This window comes from Salvia splendens, chromosome 22 (assembly GCF_004379255.2).
Source record: "Salvia splendens isolate huo1 chromosome 22, SspV2, whole genome shotgun sequence".
Taxonomy (NCBI): Eukaryota; Viridiplantae; Streptophyta; class Magnoliopsida; order Lamiales; family Lamiaceae; genus Salvia; species Salvia splendens.
Window position 1 is genome coordinate 25,037,026 of NC_056053.1, and position 23,202 is coordinate 25,060,227.

At 39.5% G+C, this 23,202-nt stretch overlaps 3 protein-coding genes across 3 annotated transcripts; 2 read left to right on the plus strand and 1 right to left on the minus strand.

Moving 5' to 3' along the window:
- The first annotated feature begins 5,157 nt into the window (after positions 1-5,157).
- On the plus strand, positions 5,158-8,923 carry LOC121787421 (sorting nexin 2B-like). The gene is made up of 5 exons (XM_042186131.1): positions 5,158-6,334; positions 6,425-6,634; positions 6,841-7,101; positions 8,383-8,469; positions 8,677-8,923. The coding sequence occupies exons 1-5, from the start codon at positions 5,288-5,290 to the stop codon at positions 8,800-8,802; spliced, it is 1,731 nt and encodes a 576-aa protein (XP_042042065.1). The 5' UTR covers positions 5,158-5,287; the 3' UTR covers positions 8,803-8,923.
- Positions 8,924-12,347: 3,424 nt separating this feature from the next.
- LOC121787419 (putative pentatricopeptide repeat-containing protein At1g12700, mitochondrial) lies at positions 12,348-14,270 on the minus strand. Its single transcript, XM_042186129.1, has one exon. The coding sequence runs from the start codon at positions 14,268-14,270 to the stop codon at positions 12,444-12,446; it is 1,827 nt and encodes a 608-aa protein (XP_042042063.1). The 3' UTR covers positions 12,348-12,443.
- A 3,635-nt stretch (positions 14,271-17,905) lies between these two features.
- LOC121786423 (protein NUCLEAR FUSION DEFECTIVE 4-like) lies at positions 17,906-19,815 on the plus strand. The gene is made up of 2 exons (XM_042185052.1): positions 17,906-19,072; positions 19,254-19,815. The coding sequence occupies exons 1-2, from the start codon at positions 18,015-18,017 to the stop codon at positions 19,675-19,677; spliced, it is 1,482 nt and encodes a 493-aa protein (XP_042040986.1). The 5' UTR covers positions 17,906-18,014; the 3' UTR covers positions 19,678-19,815.
- The last annotated feature ends 3,387 nt before the right edge of the window (positions 19,816-23,202 follow it).

The window sequence follows — 23,202 nt, forward strand, 5'->3', positions numbered from 1 at the left end:
AGAAAATCCGAGATGATTTGGAAATGAAACAACGAAGGTAAGCATGTCATTTCTCCCTGTCTTCGCACACTAATAGTTGTAGAAGAATGAATGTGAATACAAGAAACTTGAAGATTCAGGTGGAGGAGCATCTACAGTCTGCTTCTTCCCCGCCCCATTTTCGACCAAGAATAACGTGGCCAAATCCCATCTGAGATGGGAGTCAATAGAAACTACATAGATGTGGTAAGTTGCAAAGCATATGAGCTGCATATTTTGCAGCAAAACGAATCACGGCCACGTTGATAGTGTTGCAGAGAGGTGGGTCGACAAGGTTATATCTTGAGTATCTCTACCGGGGTCAAAATGTAGAAGATGGTCCTCGGTTAAGACAGTGGCAATGTCTTGGAGCACTATTTGCAATGTCTACGGCTTAGTCCAGCGACGTGGTTGATAAAAAACAAATATCTGTAGATCAGGGGATTATAGTGTTTCCGTCCGATCCTAAGGGATGTAAATTTTTTTTAACAAATACTACCAGTTTAAATAATGGATCATTGTATATTAGTGATGCATACATGAAAACAGAATGCATCCAGAAAAAAACACAATGTTACACACTACCAATTGGTTTCGTGAACTAACTGACTGCTCTATCCAAGAACACAAATGTGCACAACCACAACCACAATAATCAATTGGTTTGAGTCAACTCCCTGTCCTTCTTCGACTTCATAGTAAGGGAGTATTAATTTATTTTTCCGAATCATGGAACGTATCCATGTTTTTCACAAAACATGTAAAACAATTAATATTGTTAGTTAGAAACATTGCATACATCAGTACTCCTATAATACTCACTCCATGTTCAAATTCCCTAGTATTAAATTTGGACTTAGTCTTTAATTAAAAGAAATACTATCTACTTAAGTTTGTAGCTTTCAATAAATACACTTTTCTTTTTTTAATTTAATGTAAATGTGTTAATCGGTATTGAGACCATGAACCTATTACATACTCCTATTAGGGTACTTTACTTTGAAGTCCTCACTCCGACCAGGAACGGTGCCACCGCCGACTCATGACTTTCGACAAGGACTTGGTGGCCGCCATGCCATGTTAGAATGGGTGGCATCGGCCTTGTGACAGGCGAGATGCGAAATAATTGCGTATAATCGAACTGAATCTAGTTGTGTATACAAATAAAATTATTGTCAAGTGTGTTGCACGTACCATCTTACTCCTAATGCATTGATGTGCATAATGCACGTACAATCTTACTATTAAGACCATATTGTGTTCTATTGTTTTGGCAACCTATATTACTATATTTCATCTGTCCATCACAATCTAACACTTTTGCTAGCTATTTCAACCTATCCGCCAATTACATTTTCTTTTTTTTTTTATTTTTATTAAGTTGATCAACTCATTATATTAGTATTAAATTATAAAATTAATATATTAAGGTAAGACATATAGTATTTTATTAACTTTTCATCAGTTTCTTTTACAAAATAAAATACTACTAGTAATATTTTAAAAATCGTATAACTAATCCCCGATTCCATGTGCAATAAATTGAGGGTTTGTTGAATTCTCAAAGCTAAATCCTAATTTATCATGGACGCCCGTTTGGCTTCCTCCGCCGCGCGGCGTTGTGTTCGATATCAATTTCTTTTCACGGCGATCCGGAACTCAATTCCTCCACATGTTCAATTTTTTCCCCCAAAAAATAGGAAATTGATGTAGTCGGACAGAGGATGCTGCCCGCTAACCCGATTTTCGACGAAAATATGTGTGTGAAGCAACTGTTGAATTGAGCTTTGTAAATTTGCTGCTCCTTAAAAGCTTTCACAATAAATATTTAACAAATTTACAATTATTTAAATGTCGATAAGCTGAACTTCAGCTCAAACTCCAACTCAAACCTGTTATTATTATTATTATTAACTACATAAGCTCGAATTGGGTTGTAGTCGAGCTTGAGCCAACTAATATTATGCTGACTCAACTTGTATACTACAATAAAAAAATCTTAATATCATCCAATTAATTATGCATGATGATGATGATGTAATTAACTACATATACTCATTCTAATAAATTCTTTTTTCTCACACATTCATTTGTAGGTAACAATATTCATAAATCTGAATAATTTAATAAATCCTGATATGCACAATAAAAGTAATATTTATAATCATATGGATTATAATATATTTCTTAAAATTCGTTTAGACCATCCCATCCGTGCTCTTGCCAAAGAGCACGGATGTGGGCCCGGACCCACTTTTATTATTTTTTTACTCCATTCTCTTACCCAAGAGCACGTATGTGAGCCCGAACCCACTTTTATTACTTTTTTACTCCATTCTCTTACCTAAGAGGACAACACCCACATCTATACTCTTCTGCAATGACATGCTCAAGGGTCCCACCATTCCATTATTTAATTTAAATACTTCAATTATTAAAAATACATTAAAATATAAAAATTACATAATTAAATCCTAAAAAATAAAAATTACAAACTTAAAATTCTAAAAATTAAAAATTACATAATTAAAATCCTAAAAAAATACATAATTAAAATCCTAAAAAATAAAAAAATACATAATTAAAGGCTAAAAAATACCCTGTGGAAGACTATTCATCTAGCCATATCCCCAATGTTCTTCGGAGACCCCGTATCATTGCCAAATGTGAATAAAGTTGCTCGGGGGTCATATTTGACATATCAGCCAAATTGAGTTGGGCCAAAAGGGTTCACAACGAGTTGGTGGGGGGTTGAGGTGGCACAAAAGGAGAGGGGCGGATGGAGTCGCGGCGCGACGGCGGTTGGTCGTCGCCTTCTTCCTTCCTTGCGGCCGGCGTCGGGGCTACCCAAGTTAACTCTGGCGAGCTGGCTAGCCACCTCATCCTCGCCGGCGTCGGATAGAGATACCGACCTCAACCGTTTGCTGGAGGAGCTGGAGGAGGATGGTACATCTCCCCTATACTTTGGATGCACACGAACCTCCTGCCAAGCGCTGAGGTACTTGAACGGTTTGTAATTTATGGATTGGTAGGTCGCCAAGGCGGCACTGATGATGTCGAGCTCGCTCCTGCCGCTCTCCGCCGACCGCTCTTCCTGGAGGTAATACCCCTGGAACTTTTGGATTTCTTCATTGGCTCTAAATATGGCATTGCGCACCATACTCTCATTGCACTCGATGGTTGCAGCCGGGCGGTTTTCATTGTACCGGCGAGAGACGTGCCACCAAAACGTATCCCCGCTTTGGTTCGTGCCTATCTCCGGATATTCGGAGATAATCAAATAGGCTTTGAATAATTGATGCATCTCCGCCGGAGTGTACGGAGTGCGGACACCACGAAGAGTAGGAGTAGGAGTAGGAGTAGGAGTAGGAAGAGGAGGAGTTTGAGAGCCGCCGCTCCCTCTCGATCTGGGTTCGGGAGCCCACCCGTATCGCCCATCGGGGGCATCTTGGTCGTCCACCGGGTAAGGCCGGTAGCCACCCGGAACTTGAGAACCTTGAGTTTGAGGAGGGGCCGAAAATTGCATTTCCGGACTAGGGAATGGTTGTGAGCCGAACCATTCGTGGTTCCAACCACGGGAGTCGGAGGGGTGATCGCCGGAGCCGAACATTTTTTTTGTAAGAGTGAAAGATTGAGAATTGATAAGAGAAGATGAGAGAATTTATATGAGAATTGTGCAGTGTGGTGTGAAATTTTTATGTGGAAGTGGGGGTATTTATAGATGAAAATGTGAATTTTGGGGAAAAATTTGAAAAATAAATTAAAAGTGGGGAGAGAAACGGATATAATTTATTGGGAAGTGGGAATTTTTTTTTATTTAATTTGATTTTTTTTAATTAAATCCGATTTTTTTTAAAAAAAAGAAAAAACGAAAATGCCAATGGCTTTGCCGTTGGCCAATCAGGTGCCGCCACGTCAGCTGCTCAGTGGCACGGACGTGCTCGATGCATCGAGCAGCGCTGCGGCGTGCTCAGTGGCACGGACGTGCCGACGCCGTCCGTCCAGACGAGCAGCGTTCACCTCCTGCCAAGCGCTGAGGTACTTGAACGGTTTGTAATTTATGGATTGGTAGGTCGCCAAGGCGGCACTGATGATGTCGAGCTCGCTCCTGCCGCTCTCCGCCGACCGCTCTTCCTGGAGGTAATACCCCTGGAACTTTTGGATTTCTTCATTGGCTCTAAATATGGCATTGCGCACCATACTCTCATTGCACTCGATGGTTGCAGCCGGGCGGTTTTCATTGTACCGGCGAGAGACGTGCCACCAAAACGTATCCCCGCTTTGGTTCGTGCCTATCTCCGGATCTTCGGAGATAATCAAATAGGCTTTGAATAATTGATGCATCTCCGCCGGAGTGTACGGAGTGCGGACACCACGAAGAGTAGGAGTAGGAGTAGGAGTAGGAGTAGGAAGAGGAGGAGTTTGAGAGCCGCCGCTCCCTCTCGATCTGGGTTCGGGAGCCCACCCGTATCGCCCATCGGGGGCATCTTGGTCGTCCACCGGGTAAGGCCGGTAGCCACCCGGAACTTGAGAACCTTGAGTTTGAGGAGGGGCCGAAAATTGCATTTCCGGACTAGGGAATGGTTGTGAGCCGAACCATTCGTGGTTCCAACCACGGGAGTCGAAGGGGTGATCGCCGGAGCCGAACATTTTTTTTTGTAAGAGTGAAAGATTGAGAATTGATAAGAGAAGATGAGAGAATTTATATGAGAATTGTGCAGTGTGGTGTGAAATTTTTATGTGGAAGTGGGGGTATTTATAGATGAAAATGTGAATTTTGAGGAAAAATTTGAAAAATAAATTAAAAGTGGGGAGAAAACGGATATAATTTATTGGGAAGTGGGAATTTTTTTTTATTTAATTTGAATTTTTTTAATTAAATTCGATTTTTTTTTAAAAAAAGAAAAAACGAAAATGCCAACGGCTTTGCCGTTGGCCAATCAGGTGCCGCCACGTCAGCTGCTCAGTGGCACGGACGTGCTCGATGCATCGAGCAGCGCTGCGGCGTGCTCAGTGGCACGGACGTGCCGACGCCGTCCGTCCAGACGAGCAGCGTTGCGGATGATCATAGATACATGTACCTTGATTTTTATGACGTCATTATCACATATTTATTTATTACTCAGCCATATCTGCAGTTATTTCTGGTGGAGGAAGAAGAAGTGAAAGGGAAGTTCATCAACTCTTCAATCAGCTCTCCCCAATTCGATCCAAATTCCTATGCAATCCGATCCAAATCCCTAAAATTTGCAGACTCACTCTACGAATCATGGGATCAGGGAAGAATCCCAACCCAAATAATGGCGAAAGAGAAGAATTTCTCCACCCCCTTTCCGCCGACGACAAATTGCAAACCCTAACCCTCACCGGCGACGGCGAGAGCAACTTCAATGGCGAAGTCTCCACCTCCGATTACAATTCGCACTATCGCAGTGCCATGACCACACTCTCCTCCTCCTCCACCGAGCAGCCGCTCTTCCCTCCGCCGTCGGCCGTATCGGATCCCCTCCTATTCCCTCCCAAAAGCCCCTCTCTCGATTCACCATCCTACGCGGACGTCATGTTCCATCCCTTCCCGGAGACCAACGGCAACGGCGAGATATCCGGCGATGACGCAATTCCGTCGCCTCAATCTCAGTCTTCCAGCTCCGATTTTCTGAGAATCAGCGTTTCCGATCAGCAGAAGGAGTTCGAGCCATCGAATTCGATTGTTCCCGGTGGCAATACCTTTGTTAGCTATCTGATCACGACGAGCACGGACATTGCGGATTACGAGGGATCCGATTTCAGCGTGCGGAGGCGGTTCAAGGACGTAGTCACGCTGTCGGATCGGCTGAGTGAGGGTTACAGAGGGTTCTTCATCCCGCCTCGGCCGGATAAGAGCTTAGTAGAGAGTCAGGTGATGCAGAAGCAGGAGTTCGTGGAGCAGAGGAGAGTGGAGCTGGAGAAGTATTTGAAGAGGCTGGCGAGGCATCCGATGATCCGGAAGAGCGACGAGCTGAGGGTGTTTCTGACTGTGAAGGGGAGAATGCCGCTGCCCACAAGCATTGATGTGGCGTCAAGGATGCTTGATGGGGCCGTGAGGCTGCCGAAGCAGCTGATGGGGGAGTCGAGCAGCGTGATTGAGCCGCAGGACGTGGTGCATTCCGCTAAAGGTGGAAGGGATATGCTGAGGTTCTTTAAGGAATTCAAGCAATCTGTTGTGAATGATTGGGGCAACGCCAGGCAGTCTGTGGAGGAGGAAGATAAGGAGTTCTTGGAGAAAAAGCTCAAGTTGAAGGATCTCGAGCAGCATCTCACAAATGCGGCGCAGCAGGTTTCATTTGTGTGCTTAAGCATATTAAGTTTTAGTTTTAGTTCGAATTTCATGTCTCCTGATTTTGGTACTCCTATTATGAACTGGTAGGCAGAAACATTGGTCAAGGCGCAGCAAGAAATGGGAGAGATCATGGGGGAATTAGGGCTGGCTTTTATCAAGTTAACCAAGTTTGAGAGTGAGCAAACAACTTCAAATACCCAAAGAGTGAGGACTGCTGACATGAAGAATGTAGCTACTGCAGCTGTTAAGGCGAGCAGATTGTATCGAGAATTAAATGTGCACACTGTGAAGCATTTTGTAAGTCTCAACAAGTTCAGTTCTTACTTATCTGATATTTCCATTTTGAGTTCATTCTTCTCTCTGAATTGAAAAGGAGTGATGACAAAAAGATTAACCTTTTTCTTGACGATAGGTGTCACATGATCTATATAAGAGTTAAATACCTTTATTACCTTCCTACCAAAAATTGTGATTTAGTTTTTGAATTTTAATTTGTATTGCAGGATTCATTGCTTGAACACATGGGAATGATGTTAGCTGTACACAATGCGTTCGCAGATCGTTCTAGTGCCTTACTGACAGTGCAAACTCTTATATCAGAATTGTCTGCCTTGCATTCAAGAGCTGAGAAACTTGAAACTTCGTCATCTACAATATTTGGTGGTGACAAGTCAAGGGTCCGCAAGTTGGAGGACCTAAAAGACGCCATTAGGGTCACAGAGGATGCCAAAAGTTGTGCCACCAAAGAATATGAAAGGATTAAGGTAAGAACTAGATTGTTTCCTGAAATTTCCAACTGAGATTTGTTGTTTTAGTTATACTGAACGAAGTTAGGATTCTGATCTACTACACATGAAGTTTCTAATTTGGTATCTTTATCTTAGAACTCTTGTTTTTAATATAGAGATGATTTGAAATTTAGGTTTAGAATGTGTTTGAACTGTAGTTGCTTCCTGTTATTTCTGTTTACTTTAGTTGTTAGCTTATAGATCCATTATTTGTTTAAACTGTGGTCATTGCAGCCTTTCAATTTTCCCTTTTGCTCCTGTTAATCAGAAAACAATTTTTAATAAAATGTGAGATTTCAATGGATTGTGAAAGGTAATCTTGAAGGATGAGATGCTACTTTGTACCTATTGCAATCCTAGGTTTATGCTCTATCAAGACATAAAGATATGTAGAATGTTATGATGGAGAACTTCCATGTCTACAGATTCCAAAAGTGTAGTAGTTACAGGAATCAATACTCTTTTATGTCCATTAACTCGTGCATTTTAGGTTTGAATTTCCCTGATTCTTGCGAGCATTGGCGGACCCACATGTAAAGAGGGGAGGGCTTTAGCCCCTAATGAATCCAATTTTTTAATTTTTTTCTATTATAAAATTATAAAATTTATTCATATTTTGAACATATTGGTATATAAAAGCCCCTAATAATATTTTAAATTACATGAAAATATATTTTTGAATAAAATTTTGAAAATTTAGCCCCTACTCATGTTTATTTCTGCATCCGCCCCTGCTTGCGAGGAATGACTTTCTAGAGTGCAGTGTTCCCGTGACATGATAGTTGATACTAAGAACAATGCTAGCGGTTTGATCCGAGTAATTCACCATGAAGTGAAGTGATGGACAACAAGTAATTGCTTATATGTAGAATATGAGAAAGAAAATACTTAGCCTGAATATTATGCAGTTACATCACATATCTTGTTTTCATATTTGATCAAAGATTCATCTGCAGATATTCATATTTTTTTCTGGTGCCGGATTGTGATTGAGATAAAAATCATAGAACAATTACATGTTGGCTCGAGATTATTGTCAGCGAGTTCTTTCTGTCTTGGACTTGATAGTTGCGTTAGGTATTCAAGACTTTGCTTCCTGTCGAGATTTTCAATATATGTAAACCCTTCCTGTCGAGTATTTCTCAATTTTTGCTTTAAATATCTTTTTCGCCCGCCTCTCCAATACAAGGTGGGGTTGAGCGTCTTCCTCTATGTTACTTCTCCAGAACATTGATGTAAGGAGTGGTATGATCACAGGAAAACAACAGGACGGAAATCCAAAGGCTTGACGAAGAAAGAAAGGCCGACTTCGTTAACATGCTGAAAGGATTTGTCAAAAATCAGGTACCTCCTTCTCCCGTGCAATAATAACTCCACTCTTCCTAGTGTTGGCATATCTCTGCCTTTCAAATGCACCGTCTCAATACTACATGCTGCTTCATGAATTTTGTCAAGTATGATGTTGCAATGTTCGGATATCTATCTATAGATCACGCACATGAAATGGATCTATCAACTCCGGACACCTAACTGTTGCCATGACCGTTGCAGGTTGCGTATAGTGAGAAGATTGGAATCGAGTGGACTAAAGTGGCGGAGGAAACGAGCAAATACATGAGGGAGGACCTGTGTATATTATCCGATTCTTCTTCCACTTTTTTGCTAAGAGAAAATTAGTCTTAATGTTATTTCTTAATTGATTAGACTATTTTTTCTTGTTTTGTAAAGAGGTTGTTTGTACATCCTCACAACTTCTAGTAAAACGATGGATAAATTATACTCCCTCCTTCCACGAAAATAGGACATATTGTGAATGACACGGGTTTTAATGTTGAATTAGTAAAGTAAGAGAGAAGTAATATTAGTGAATTGTGAGGTCTATACTATTAATAAGAGAAAATGGTAAAAAGTAAGAGAGAGTGAAAAAAAGTAAGAGAGAAGTAGTGTTAGTGGTACGTGAGGTCCATATTATTAGTAAGATAGAAGAGAAAAAAGTAAGAGAGAAGTTGTTGAAAACTTTCTCTTTTTAAATGTGCTCTATTTTTCGTAAACAATAAAAAATGACAAATGTGCTCTATTTTTCGTAGACGGAGAGAATAGTACAACAATTAGTACTACTACAATTGAATAATACTCTTTGTTAGCTATGTCTTTATATTTAGTCAACGAAATTCGATGGATAAATTAATGCAAGAACAAGAATAAAAAAGTTAAATAAATTCCAATTTATCGATTTTCGGATTACAAGATATAAAACTGTATTTGTGGAAACGTTCTTTAAGATGATCAAATTCGATGGATAAATTAATTAGCCTTTTTTGTTAAACTTTTTCTCACATAATCAAATTTTAAAATATTAGAAATTGGTAACAAAGTTAATAAAAAATGAGTCTTAGTTTAATATATTCATTTCATTGTTGATTATTAATATTGTTGGAACATGTGATCTACTTAATTAAAAATAAAAATAAAAATAATAAATGTAATTTTAATTGGCGAGTAGCCTGAAACGGTAAAAATGTGTTAGTTTTGATTGACGGATGGAGTATAACGTAGCTTGCCAAAATATTCAAAACTCTGTTGTCTTAATAATAAAATTTTGGATATATTATGCACATACATTTAGACTTATTAGTTAATAAGAATAGACTGTACATGCAACACCAAATCATCTGATAGACAAATAATTTTAATTGTACAGACAAACTAGATCCAGTTCGATTTTATGCAAATCTTTCGCATCTACCCTCGACGAGTGAGTCGGCGGCGGGAGGACTTGGTCGGAGTAGCGGGCATTTTTGAAGTAGCTGTAGGGGTCGTTGAAAAGATTGGGAGTCTTGTGGTCTGAGAGGAGACAAACACATTATTGTCTTGTTTGGTACGGGTTGGTGAATGGACACTAGGCTTGCCTTTTCTTTGCAAGTCATTATATATTATAACTTTCTGACTAAAGTTCAATTTTGGTCTCTTACATTTGCTCTAAATTTTTTTTTAGTGTCATATATTAAGTTTATGATCTTTTAGTCCCTAACATATTATTTTAGGGAGTACTTTTTAGTCCCAAACATATTGTTTTAGTCCAAAAAAACAATTTTCAGTTAAAATAAATAGTCAAAATGTTTGATCAATTTAATAAATTAATTATATTCTAGGATTAAAGTCCAATTTTGGTCACCTATGTATTCCATAAAATTCTTTTCGGGTCCAAAAAATTAAGTTTGTGACCTTATTTGAGACCAAAATGTACCAAAACAATATGTTATGGACCAAAAGGTAGCAAACTTATAATGCATGAGACCAAAAAGAATTTTAGGAAATGTAAGGGATCAAAATTGGACTTTAATCTACCTTTGATGATTGATGTACGTCTTGTCTTGCTTATGGTGTGTGCTCGTGCAAAGAGAGAGCGCATTTGATTTTCGGTCTATTTGGTAGTATTTTATTTTTTACCAAATAGATCTAACTAGAATTAATGATTGATTCGATTTGAACTAGAAATGTTTTTTTTTCAAAAATTAAATCAACAACTCAATTCATTCAGTTCTATTACCATTTTTGATTTGGTTTGGTTTGCTTGAATCAATTATTTCCCTTTTGCCTTCCTTTAATCAAAAAACAAATTTTAATAAAATGTGAGATTTCAGTGGATTGTGAAAGGTAATCGTGAAGGATGAGATGCTACTTTGTAGCTATTGCAATCCTAGGTTTATGCTCTATCAAGACATAAAGATATGTAGAAGTTTAGCAATTAGAAGCATGGATGCTCTTTTATGTCCATTAAGTCGTGCATTTTAGGTTTGAATTTCGCTGGAGTTGAGATCTGCAAAGAACGACTTTGTAGAGTGCAGTGTTCCCGTGACATGATAGTTGATACTAAGAAGAATGCTAGCTGTTTGATCCGAGTAATTCAGCATGAAGTAGAGTGATGGATGTTGGCTCGAGATTATTGTCAGCGAGTTCTTTCTGTCTTGGGCTTCATATTCAAGACTTTACTTCCGGTCGAGATTTCGATCTGGTTTTGGTATATAACATGATTATTGTTCTGAATGAAGCGTTTGAGCATGGTTTCAAGTGACATCCCCCTATTCACAAAGTATAGCCATCATTGTGGAGATGTTAGTATATTTGGTAATATGTGGTGAAATACTTCTCCAACAACAACCCAAAAATAATATTTCTTGATTTATGCTCATACAACACTCTTTGGCTGCAGAAATCACGATGAATGGGTCAATCCAGTGAAATTAGACGAAAGGTTTTTTCCAGTGAAATCAGTCCAATGGCCAGTATGATTCTAACTTCTTTCTCATCATCCAGTCTTTAAGGTTACAAACTAGGTTATCTGATCTCATATAGTAGAGCATATCTAGTCTTCAAAGTTTACTTTATCTTCTTTGCAGCAGATACAAATCTCAATCTCGTGTATATTTTATATATTTTTTATATCTTTATAAAATACTACTATTATGAGTACTATTCTTAGATAACCTCACAATAACATGCAGCCAATTAAAATTTAATATTTCCTCTATCCAAATAAATATGAAACATTTGGTGAGTTAATGAAGAGAGAGTAAGGTAAGAGAAAAGAAAATTAGAGATGATGTTGTTTCCATTTTAGGAAATGTTTCATTTTTAATGAGACAATCTAAAGAGAAAAATGTTTTACTTCTAATGGGACAGGTGGGACAGGGGGAGTATATGATATACTAATACTAAATTGTATTTATAATTTTTATTTTAAAATTTTCATGATTTCATTTCTTTGTTTTCCAATTACTAGTATTTATTTTTGTAACGCTAAGTCGAACCTCAATAAAAAATAATCATATATTTTTTACTAATCTATTTAATAGTTAATACTACTACTATTTTAATGCTATATGGTTAATGTCTCTCTCTCTTTTCCAAAATAAGTGACATAATTAATTTGAAAACAATGTAACATGTATTCTCTTATGCGAATTCCTCTCTCCCTCTTTCCTTGTACAAATTTCAGTCTTTCTTCTCTATTTGCTTCAAAGTCAACTTAAATTTCTACCTTTGTGCCAAAAAAAATCACTTCCTGGAAATAGTTGTGCAAGAGTTGATTTTTTTAGGTTGAAAGAGATGGCACTAAACTTCATCTATAAGAGAATTTTAGTGAATAAGTGCAAGCTTCGTTTCTAGAATTATCAAAACTTAGATCCTATCAATCTCATATTCAATAGAAATATGAATTATAACTATATATGTATCCAAATTTTATCAACATTAAAAAATAAAACACAAAAAGTTTAATTTTACATTCTCACATTCAAAATCCATAATGGTTTCAATCAAGACCAAATGTCCTTTGGTACAAGCTTCTTGACTATGTCAAAGAGAGCCTTATCTTTGCCTTCTCTTTGCAGAGGTTCAATCAACATAGAAAAAGTGGCTGAGTTGAGTTTGAATCCCCTTGAATCCATCTCTTCCAACAACGGAATCGCATCGTCGATCTTGTTCCACTTGAGAAGACCTTGCACAAAAACATTGTACGTCACAGTGTCAGGTAAGCAACCGTTGCTTACCATCTGCGTCATCAAATCCTTCGCCTCATCCATCTGCCTCCGTTTGCAATACGCACCAACAAGAACAGTATATGTTACGACGTCGGGCTGCAAACCTTTGGATGGAAGTTCGTCAAACACATCCCTTGCTTGCGAAACTTTATCATTTTTGCACAATCCCTCGATGAGGACACTATATGTTACTATATTTGGAATCACGCCTTTGTCTTCCATGGTATGTAGCAAGGAAAATGCTTCATCAATACGATTAGCTCTGCATAAACCATCCAACAAGACAGTGTAAGTCTTTACATCAGGAGACACTCGACGAGCTTCCATCTCTCTGAATAATTTGAAGCCATCTTTACATTTTCCTTCACGAAATAAGGCCTCAATCATTATGGTATAGGAAACCACATCGTGTTCAAACCCTCGGGCACGAACCATAGCAAAAAGACGTGAAACTTCATCCACTCTCCCTTTTTTGCAGTACCCACTCATTAAGATACAATAGGTCGCAAAATTAGCCTTGATGCCGGATTCCTCTGCCAATTGGAAAACGTTTTCAGCTTCATCCATGTCTCCTCGGATACAATATCCATTAATCAAGCTAATGTATGTAACAATGCTGGGTTGAACATCATTTTGCTTCATAACAACCAACATACGCTCCGCCTCACCCATCCTCCCATCTCTGCAAAGAGAATCTACAAAAACACTATATGTAACCACATCTGGGTAGACATTTTTAGCCAGCATCTCCTTCACCACGTCTTCAGCCTCGTTCCCTCTATTATAATAACATAGCCTCTCGATTATTGAATTATAGGTCACAACATCGGGTGATATCCCCTTATCACCGAGAGTGGACAACAGTTGGAGAGCATCATCCACTTTTCCATCCTTGCAAAGACCATCAATAACTATATTGTAAGCATAAACATCAGGTTTGCAGTTTCCGTTTTCCAATAGATTGAGCAATTCAAGCGCCTTGAAAGTACCTCCAGCTTTGCATAACCCATTGATCATAGCATTATACGTGCGCTCATTGGGATCGCATAGTTTCTCGGCCGACAACTTCCCCAACAGTTGTGCAGCCTCTTCGATCTTTCCAACCAACATAAGCCCTTTGATGAGTGTGTTAAAGGTCACCACAGTAGGCTCGTACCCGCGCTTGAAAAAACTGCCTAAAACTGCAAACCCGAAACCCGGTCTTTTCAGGCGGCAGAAGCAATCGATCGCAATATTCAAGGTGTAGTGATTTAGAGGAGCATCCGTTTTAAGCATTTCGTCGAACAGATGGAGGGCGACATGGTAGTGTTGCATCTTGACCACAGCACTTAACAATTTCGTCAAATTAAAGGCGGAAGGGCGCGGCCGCACTCTCAGCATCTCCCGAAACAGAGTAACAGCATCATCGGCTTTACGCAAAGATTCGAAATCGAATCTGGGATAAGCTGAAAAGTGTCTAATTTTGTGGCTAACATTCTCAAAATTGAATCTTGGAACAAGAAATGACTGATAATGTGGAGAAGCGAGGGCAAAAGTGGAGAATTTAGACGAAGAATTCGACAAAATTTTACCCAGAAACATTGCAGTATATTTGGAGCTCATTCTTGGAATCTTGTCTTGGTATAGTTTTCAGGTGTATCACTTAGACATCACCAAACCGAACCGGCCCGGCTGAACCGGCCCGGAACCGTCACCGGCGGTTCCGAACCGGAACCGGAACCGGAACCGTCGGCGGCGGTTCCGAACCGTGACCGGAACCGGCGGTTCCGACGGGCCGGTTCAGGTTCATGAAATTTGCGAACCGTAACCGGCGGTTCCGAACCACCGGTTTTCACCGGAACCGGCGGTTCCGAACCGCCGGTTCGCCGGTTCCGACACCTTTTCAGGCTACCACCGGCCTAGACGTAGCCTTTTCAGAAACCGGGTCAGAAACCGCCGGTTTTTGTCAGAAAACCGTTGACCAAACCGGCGGTTTCTGACCAAAAACCGGCGGTTCAACGAGTAAACCGGCGGTTCCGCCGGATTTCAAAAATTTGAAATTTTTTCTTTTTTTTTTTCTTTTTTTAATCACATTTTTCCCCTATAAATACCCCCTCATCTTCATTTTCTACTTACCCCATTCTTGTGTTGATAAGAATTTCTCTCTCAATCTCAATTTCTCTATTCTCCATCCTCTTTCTCTCAAGTTGTTTACGTTATTTGCGCTCATAATTTACTCACGTTGTTCTTGTTTACGTTAATATCACATAAACACTACTCTCTATTCTCTACTTCCAATTTCCATAATATCATGTCTTCATCTCGTCGTGGTGGTGATCGGGGCAAGGGAATTGCCCAAGATCAAAGTGACTCTCGTCGTCGTCGTGCCCCTTCTAGAGCACAAGTTGCGGAGGAGGTGGGAAGGCGAGCCGCTCTTCGATTACAAGTAAGTTCTAAACTTCTAAATTAAATGTTTTACTATGTTAATATGTTATAATAAGTTTTAATATGTTAGTAGTTTTTTAATATGTTTTATTATGTTATATGATATAAGTTTTAATATGTTAGTAAGTTTTAATATGTTTTAATATGTTATATGATAAGTCTTTAATTTGAGAGCACCATTTGGTATACTTGCTCGGAAAAAGATTATGTGCGGACTACCGCCTTTTCTTATATCATTGTGCAAGATGGCCTATTGTGGAATGCCTCAGCGTGGTCCTTCCTTTGATTTATATGTTATAAGTTTTAATATGTTTTAGTAAGTTTTAATATGTTAATATGTTTTAATATGTTTTAATATGTTTTAGTAAGTTTTATATGTTTTAATATGTTTTAGTAAGTTTTAAAAAATGCAAAAAAAAAAAAAAAAAAAATCAAAACGAACCGGCCGAACCGGCCCGGAACCGGCCAATCACCGGCGGTTCCACGGTTCACTTGAACCGGCGGTTCCACGGTTCACGAACCGGAACCGCCACACCTTGGCCGGGCCGGTTCAGGTTCATCAATTTATTGAACCGGAACCGGCGGTTCCGAACCGTGAACCGCCGGTTCCGGAACCGTGGTGACGTCTAGTATCACTCACTGTGTCAGCTCAACTTAAGATACGAGTAAAATAAAAAAGAATTCAATTCAAAACTTAAATGACTATTTTGCACATACTCACAAGTCACAAATCGTATGCATATATTTTTTGCAAATATGGAGTAATTTTTCCTTTTATTTTAATTTTATACTCCTATAATTTATCTTTTTTTCGTTTTAAATTCTATTTTCTTGAAAATTTAATTAGGTGTTAAGTTATAACATGAATGAACAATTATCATATAATTGTTAGAGAAATAATTAGGTCGAGTAGATTACAGTCGTTCCGAGCAATCGTAGACGAGGCTCTGTCCACACAACATGTTTGAGAAGGTCCAACCCGCATAACACACAATCTACTTTTAAGGATTTAAAATCATCAAGCCGTGGGGATTAAGCATAATACTAAGTTCATGTACTCCCTCCGTCCCAAGGAAGATGACCCATTCCTTAGGCGGCACATGAATTTATGCAATTTTATTTTGTGTGTGAAGTGACGAGAGTAAAGTAAGAGAGGGGCAATAAAGTAGAGACAAAAGTGCTTCCATATATAGTAACGAGCCATCTTTGTTGGGACAAATCAAAAAAAGGAAAATGAATCATCTTTAATGGGATGGAGGGAGTATAATATAGTCCCTTCCACTTCATTTAGGTTAATTTATTATAGCCTGATTCTTCCTTTGTTACAAGAATGTGATAAAAATAAGATCTCTATGCATATCTAATTTGAATGCCACATAATATGAATCATCTATGTCAATAATCCGAATTCAATGCATACAACCATTAACAATACACTTCATTTAGGTTAATTTATTATAGCCTGATTCTTCCTTTGTTACAAGAATGTGATAAAAATAAGATCTCTATGCATATCTAATTTGAATGCCACATAGTATGAATCATCTATGTCAATAATCCGAATTCAATGCATACAACCATTAACAATAAAGTTTGTCCCATTCTACATGAAATAAGTAATCTATGGTGAAGGGTGGCTACCAAAAAAACCATCACACTTATGCCAATTAAATTTGCACCAAACACAATACTGTGATTCGTCCACATTAATGTCTCTATTCAACTAATACTACTTAACTAGTAAGTAGAAAAGTGAATTCAAAATTGGTCCATGAAAATTAGTGTTCGCACCTTTCTAGTCCATGAAGTAGGAAAAATATGTTTCAGGACATGGACATAAAATAAAAATCATGTTTATAGTCTCATTATTACTCCGTATAATTTTTTTTACACAACTTATGGATTTAATAAATGTCATTTTTTTTTATATTACACTTGTGTGCTAGGAAAATATGAAGTATATACATGCACTTATTGGTCACATATTGTAATTATTAAATAAATGTATTGCGGGTGAGGAATACATTGTAAGCAAGTTGATATATGTAGTAAATGCGAATTACCTATTTTATGTGGACAAATATAAATGATAAAAGAGACTATTTTTCTAGAGAGTTTATTTTTCTATTATTTGTCAAATTTACTAAATTCTCAAAAACAATAAATTAGTAAATAAATAAATAAACTTTTATCAAATGTGGAAGAGATCTTTAGCCTAAGTTCTGTCAACTTTAACTGATTTCCATATATTCAATGGAAATAAAACATGTATTACGAGATATATCATTGAATATAAGTACGAATTTTAACACGAGCATAATTATGTTACACAAGGGACTATATGTGAATTTCTAATATTTGTTTCTTCATGGCTTAATTTTTAATTTGGGTTTAACTAAAAAGAAACAAAAAAAAATGAAGAATAAAGTTGTAAATGTGATATCATAACTAAAAAAACAAAAGATTGTGACAAATTTTGTTACTAAAAAAAGGCAAATGTCATTTTTTAATTTTTTCCATGAAAAACTAAGTTACTAAATTCATTAAATTCTCTCCATTGATATTATTGATTAAAGTATATTTCTTTATTTACAACCTTACTTAACATAAGTATATCGTACAATTATATTAATTAATGTTGTAATTAAGGAAACACATAATTATTGGAATCTATAGAGTTTTTAGTCCTTTGATCATTCCTCTATTTTCCTACTTTAAATCTCTGTTCCTTCATTTTCCTACTTTAAATCTCTGTTGTAAGGAAAATTCTTGACCTCTTTGACTCCAACACAAAAACATACGTACTGAAAAAATTTACAAAATTATACATACACCTACTCTATATATATACAGTAAACTACTATCAAACTCGTGTGATTTGATCAAAAATTAAAAGAATAAAAAATCACGTTTTTGGCGACGATGGCTCGCCACTGGCTCGGCCTCATCGCCGCCGTGTGGCTCCAATCAATCAACGGCACGAATTCGAATTTTCCGGCGTACTCGTCGGAGCTGAAGCGGATCCTCTCCATCTCGCAGCTCCAGCTCAACAACCTCGCCTTCGCTTCCGATGCCGGCAAGCTCCTCGGCTGGATATCCGGCGTCGCCGCAGCGCGCCTCCCACTCTGGCTCGTCCTCCTCATCGGCTCGGCTCTCGGCGCCGCCGGCTACGGCGTGCAGTTCCTCTTCGTCGCCGGCAAAATCCACTCCCTCTCCTACTGGCACGTCTTCCTCCTCACCGTCGTCGCCGGCAACAGCATCTGCTGGATCAACACCGTCTCCTACATCCTCGCCATCCGCAATTTCCCGCTCGATCGCCAGATCGCGATCGGAATCTCCACCAGTTACGTCGGATTGAGCGCGAAGATCTACACCGCCGCTGTCGCCGTCGCCGCCGCCGCCGATCCGGCCAATCGAGCGAAGGATTTCCTCCTCCTGAACTCAGTTTTTCCGCTGATCGCGTGCCTTGCGGCGGCGCCGCTCACGAGAGTGTCCGACGCCGGAAAATCGAGGAGGCTGGTGGCCGGATTCGTGACGCTGTTCGTGATTACGGTGGTTACAGGAGGATTCGCGGTGGCTACGAGCTTGATTCCTAGGGCGATTCCGCCTGCGGTGGTCCTCGGCGGGATATCGGCGTTGCTGGTGCTGCCGCTGGTGACGCCGGCGGCGGAGGAGATGGCGGAGGCGGTGCAGGATGAGGAGAGCCTGAGGCGCGGAGGATTGGTTGATTGGGGAATTGAGGAGGAGATTGAGATTGAGATTGAGATTCGGCCATTGATGATGGTGAGAAGAGGGGAATTCTGGGTGTATTATTTGGTGTATTTGTTCGGGGCGACGCTGGGGTTGGTGTACTTGAACAATCTAGGGCAGATTGCGGAGTCCAGGGGCAGTTTGGGGATTTCGTCTCTGGTTTCGTTATCTTCTGCGTTTAGCTTCTTCGGCCGCTTGTTCCCTTCTCTCCTCGACTACTTCTTCTCCAAGTAACTCTCTCTCTATATATATATATCTCATGATTTCACTTCCATGCATAGGTTGCTGTGATTTTAAAATTGAAAAATGAAAATAAATTACTCCTATTAAATAATGAATGTGTTTGAATGCAATCATGCAACGTATAGTATAGTATTATCATCTAAATTTGTTTTTTGTGTATGTTACCAGATCGAGGCAGAAAATATCAACAGCGGGCGCGATGGGGGCGATGACAGCCCCGATGTGCGGAGCCTTTTTTCTTCTAGTGATATGCAAACAAGAGTTTGCATTATACACGAGCACGGCGGTTGTAGGAATGTGCAGTGGTGCAATAACCTCAATATCCATATCAGCAACTAGGGAGCTGTTTGGGACAGTCAATTTTGGAGTTAATCACAATATTTTGGTGTCGAATATACCAATTGGTTCATTTTTGTTTGGGGATTTTGCAGCATTGGTCTACAAGAAAGGGAGAATTAATGGACAAGAGAATTGTGTAGGAGGGAAATGCTACCAAACAACCTTTTTTATTTGGGGTTGTTTGTGTGTTTTGGGGACTTTGCTAGCTTTGCTGCTCCATCTCAAAACCAACAAATTACGTACTCGTCGATGATCCATACTCTATTCTTCCACACTCTTTTAATTTTCAATCTCTTATTTTTTTTAAAACAATACGAGTATTTTAGTAGTACCTTTTTTCCCCCGGCAGTTGAGTTGTAATTTTTTCACCATAATTGAGTTAATTTTTGACAAAAGAAACAACTCTTAATCTCTATTATTTTATTCTCTTTATTATTTTATTCTCTCTTCAATTATCTATTTTATTCATTGATTATTTAATTCACTAAATCTCATTTTCTTAGATTTTATTCCGAAAATGAAATGTATTAATGTTATTTTAACCCTAAGGTTCCATACATTTTTTTAGTTATTGACTCATTTGAATTAATCATTTAGCTACTCATATAATTTAAAATATTGATGTTGGGCTAATTTTACTATAGGGCCCTGAAAAATCGAAGCCCAGCTGTTAAATTTTTTTAATAGATTAATTACTTAATTGGTCCATTCCATTTTAATTGTTCACGTTAGCAAAAGGAGGCCCATACCATTTCAATCCAATCGAATATCGAGTCTCCAAAGCAGGATATAGAAAATAAAAAAAAATTGGTATTTAATCTAAAAAAACTCTGAATATTTAGAGATTTAATGTTGGGTTCGAAATTTTTTGAAGAGAGTGAATTTTGGTTGAAAAAATAATCAGGAAGTGGACGCACGCTAATTAACTTAATTTGTTTAGCTCCTATGTTCAATACTAGTTACTATGATTTCACACTATTATTGTTTAAACTTAATTATGTCAATTCATCTTGAATGGCATGAATTTGTTTATTTTTAAATGTCTTTTTAGCTTAGAAAATAGGACCATATATATAAAAATTCTAAAACTTGGGTTTGTTTATAGAAAATTGCATGATGAATTTATGCGTTTTAATGTATTTAGAAATTAAGCTATAGATTAGAGTGCAACCATTGCAATTCTAGTTTGATGAGTAGCATGTTTAACTAGTCATAATTGATTGAAATGTCCCATATTTTCCGAGTGAAAAACATATCAAGTTAGCATAAAAGTTTTTCTCGATTGTTCTCTTCGATTGTTATCGATGGAGTAAGTACTAAACAAGCCCATCAGCCTAAAGCCCAAGAAAGAGTATCAGTTCGGCATGACTAAAGAGTATCGGTCCGGCATGACTAAAGAGTTCAGTTCGGCACAACCAAAGAGTTCGGCCCCAGCCTACAGCTCGGTAAAAGCCAACCAATCAAACTCTGCTCTCAGGTCGGCATCAAGCTCTACTCTCAGATCGGCAAAAGCTGCTCGGCAATAATTCAGCAGTTCGGTCTCAGTATTCGACCGAACTAGGAGATAGTGGACTCATGCAGGATTTCCACCTCCACTACACCCACGATCTATTTAGTGGTGTCAAGCAGTCATTAACTCATGCAGGATAGTGGACCCATGCAAGATCGCCACGATCTCCACGACATCCACTGCCTAGTAAATGGTGCTGCATGCCACGATCTTGGTTCAATGTATAAATAGAACTTAGATCAGATAGAAAAGGGTTAAGTTCTGTTAAGCTCTCTAGAGATAAAAGATCAAATAGCAAGTCTGTATTGTAAGCTGTAGAAAACAGATCAAGCAATACAACTCTGCCCTCTTTTCTTCCCGTGGACGTAGATTTACCTCAGTAAATCGAACCACGTAAATCTCTGTGTCGTGATCTGCATTTTCCTGCATTCATCACCATCAAAAATTCGCCGATTCATCACTGGCGCCGTCTGTGGGAAACAGAGAACCAAATTTGTGATAAAGCGAATTTTTGACCCTTTTTCCACCCCAAAAAAAATGCATACCAGATCACATACTACCCGTAATACCGTTCGTGATAACCGTGAGGAAGCTAGTCCAGCTCGCAGGTCTGAAAAACGGCCTCGGGAGACATCTACCTCCGGTTCTCACGAAGAAGGAACAAGCCACTCCAGGAGAGATCGCACCGAGTCTTCCCAGCAGCCCGATTTAAATGAAGCTGTCAAGCTGTTCTTGGCCGAGAAGCAGGAGGAGTTCTTAACCTTCCTGCAGAAGAGCCAACAGCCGGAGAAGACAACGGCGGATTCTCCCTCCTCATCCAGACATGAAAGTCACTACCGCAGTAGTGACGTGTCTTCCAGGAGAAAGAATCCTCAACCCCGACATGTTCCTGTTCCTCCTCGGTACCGGAACCACAGGAGAACTCCATCTCCTCCGTACCGAAGAGATGTCGGGTTCGCCATGTACGGAGCATTAAAGACTCCGTTCTCGGACGATATCACCCGAACTCCTTTGCCGCGGAACTACCGGACACCGTCAATGACTTATGACGGGTTGGTGGATCCTCATGACTTCCTGGGACGCTATCAGTATAACATGGCGAACCAGGGTCTCAATGAGGTCCATATGTGCAAGCTGTTCCCCGAGCTGCTTATCGGGAACGCGAGAAGGTGGTTCGATAGCCTCCCCCAAGGCAGCATTAGATCTTACCGAGATCTAATGGAGGCTTTCCACAGGAGGTTTTTTCAGAAAGCGGAAGCCCGAATCACTTCGGCTCAGCTGCTTTCTATACGTCAAGGTCGCGACGAAAAGATCAGCGACTTTTTGACGAGATTCCACAAGGAATGCCTACAAGTAGATGATCTCAATGATCTGCTTGTCATTTCGGCATTCCAAAATGGAATCCTGCCCGGAGCTCTCTACAGAAAGCTCGTGGAATGCAGTCCGCAAACAGCTCAAGAGATGTGGGACATTGCGGACCAGTTCTCCCGTGCCGATGAGGCAGACCGTCGAAAACGGTCTTTAGACAGCTCATCTAGAGGAGACGAAAATAAGCCCGATCATAGCGATCAGAGGCTTCCTCGCCGAACTCCTTTTGAAAGAATTCAAAGGGCACCGGTACAAGGCAGATTGGGACCACGTCTCAATCCTGAGAAGCCGCCCGCTCAGTTCGTACCATTGAACAAGTCAAGAGCGGAAATTTTCGAACTGCATTCCGATATGTTCGAAAAGCCAAGGCGGATGACGAAATCGGCCGCGCGCCGACCTCAGGATCAATATTGCTCCTTCCATCAAGACTACGGTCACGATACCGAGGAGTGCCGACATTTGGCTGCAGGTATTGATGCCCTTGTGAAAGCAGGGACGTTAAAAAAATACCAAAGCAAGCAGCCGAAAAAGAACAAAAAGCAGGGAGGTGCGAACTGCGCCCCTCAGGATCCGAAAAGGCAACAGGATCCCGAAGACGATAACGAGCCGCAATATGATGGAGTAATCCTAACTATTGACGCTCTCCCTGCCGGGAAGACTAAATCGTCTCTGAAGTCATAGAGCAGAAAAAGGCTTTTGACGAGCTCAAAAGTTATTTAGCCGAGCTTCCAATTCTCTCTGCTCCAACAGATGCCGAAGTGATTTCCTTATACTTAGCGGCATCCGATCAAACCATTAGCGCGGTGCTTGTACGAGAAGAAGGCCTAAAGCAGTTTCCCATCTACTTTACAAGCCGAGCATTAAGAGGTCCAGAAACAAGGTATCAACCTCTGGAAAAAA

Excerpts from the sequence above, each read along its gene's own strand:
- LOC121786423 (XM_042185052.1), top strand. The coding sequence starts at position 18,015 with ATGGCTCGCCACTGGCTCGGCCTCATCGCCGCCGTGTGGCTCCAATCA. Across the intron at positions 19,073-19,253 it reads CTCGACTACTTCTTCTCCAA|ATCGAGGCAGAAAATATCAA; the intron begins GTAACTCTCTCT and ends GTATGTTACCAG.
- LOC121787421 (XM_042186131.1), top strand. The coding sequence starts at position 5,288 with ATGGGATCAGGGAAGAATCCCAACCCAAATAATGGCGAAAGAGAAGAA. Across the intron at positions 6,335-6,424 it reads TCACAAATGCGGCGCAGCAG|GCAGAAACATTGGTCAAGGC; the intron begins GTTTCATTTGTG and ends ATGAACTGGTAG. Across the intron at positions 7,102-8,382 it reads AAGAATATGAAAGGATTAAG|GAAAACAACAGGACGGAAAT; the intron begins GTAAGAACTAGA and ends GTATGATCACAG.
- LOC121787419 (XM_042186129.1), bottom strand. The coding sequence starts at position 14,270 with ATGAGCTCCAAATATACTGCAATGTTTCTGGGTAAAATTTTGTCGAAT.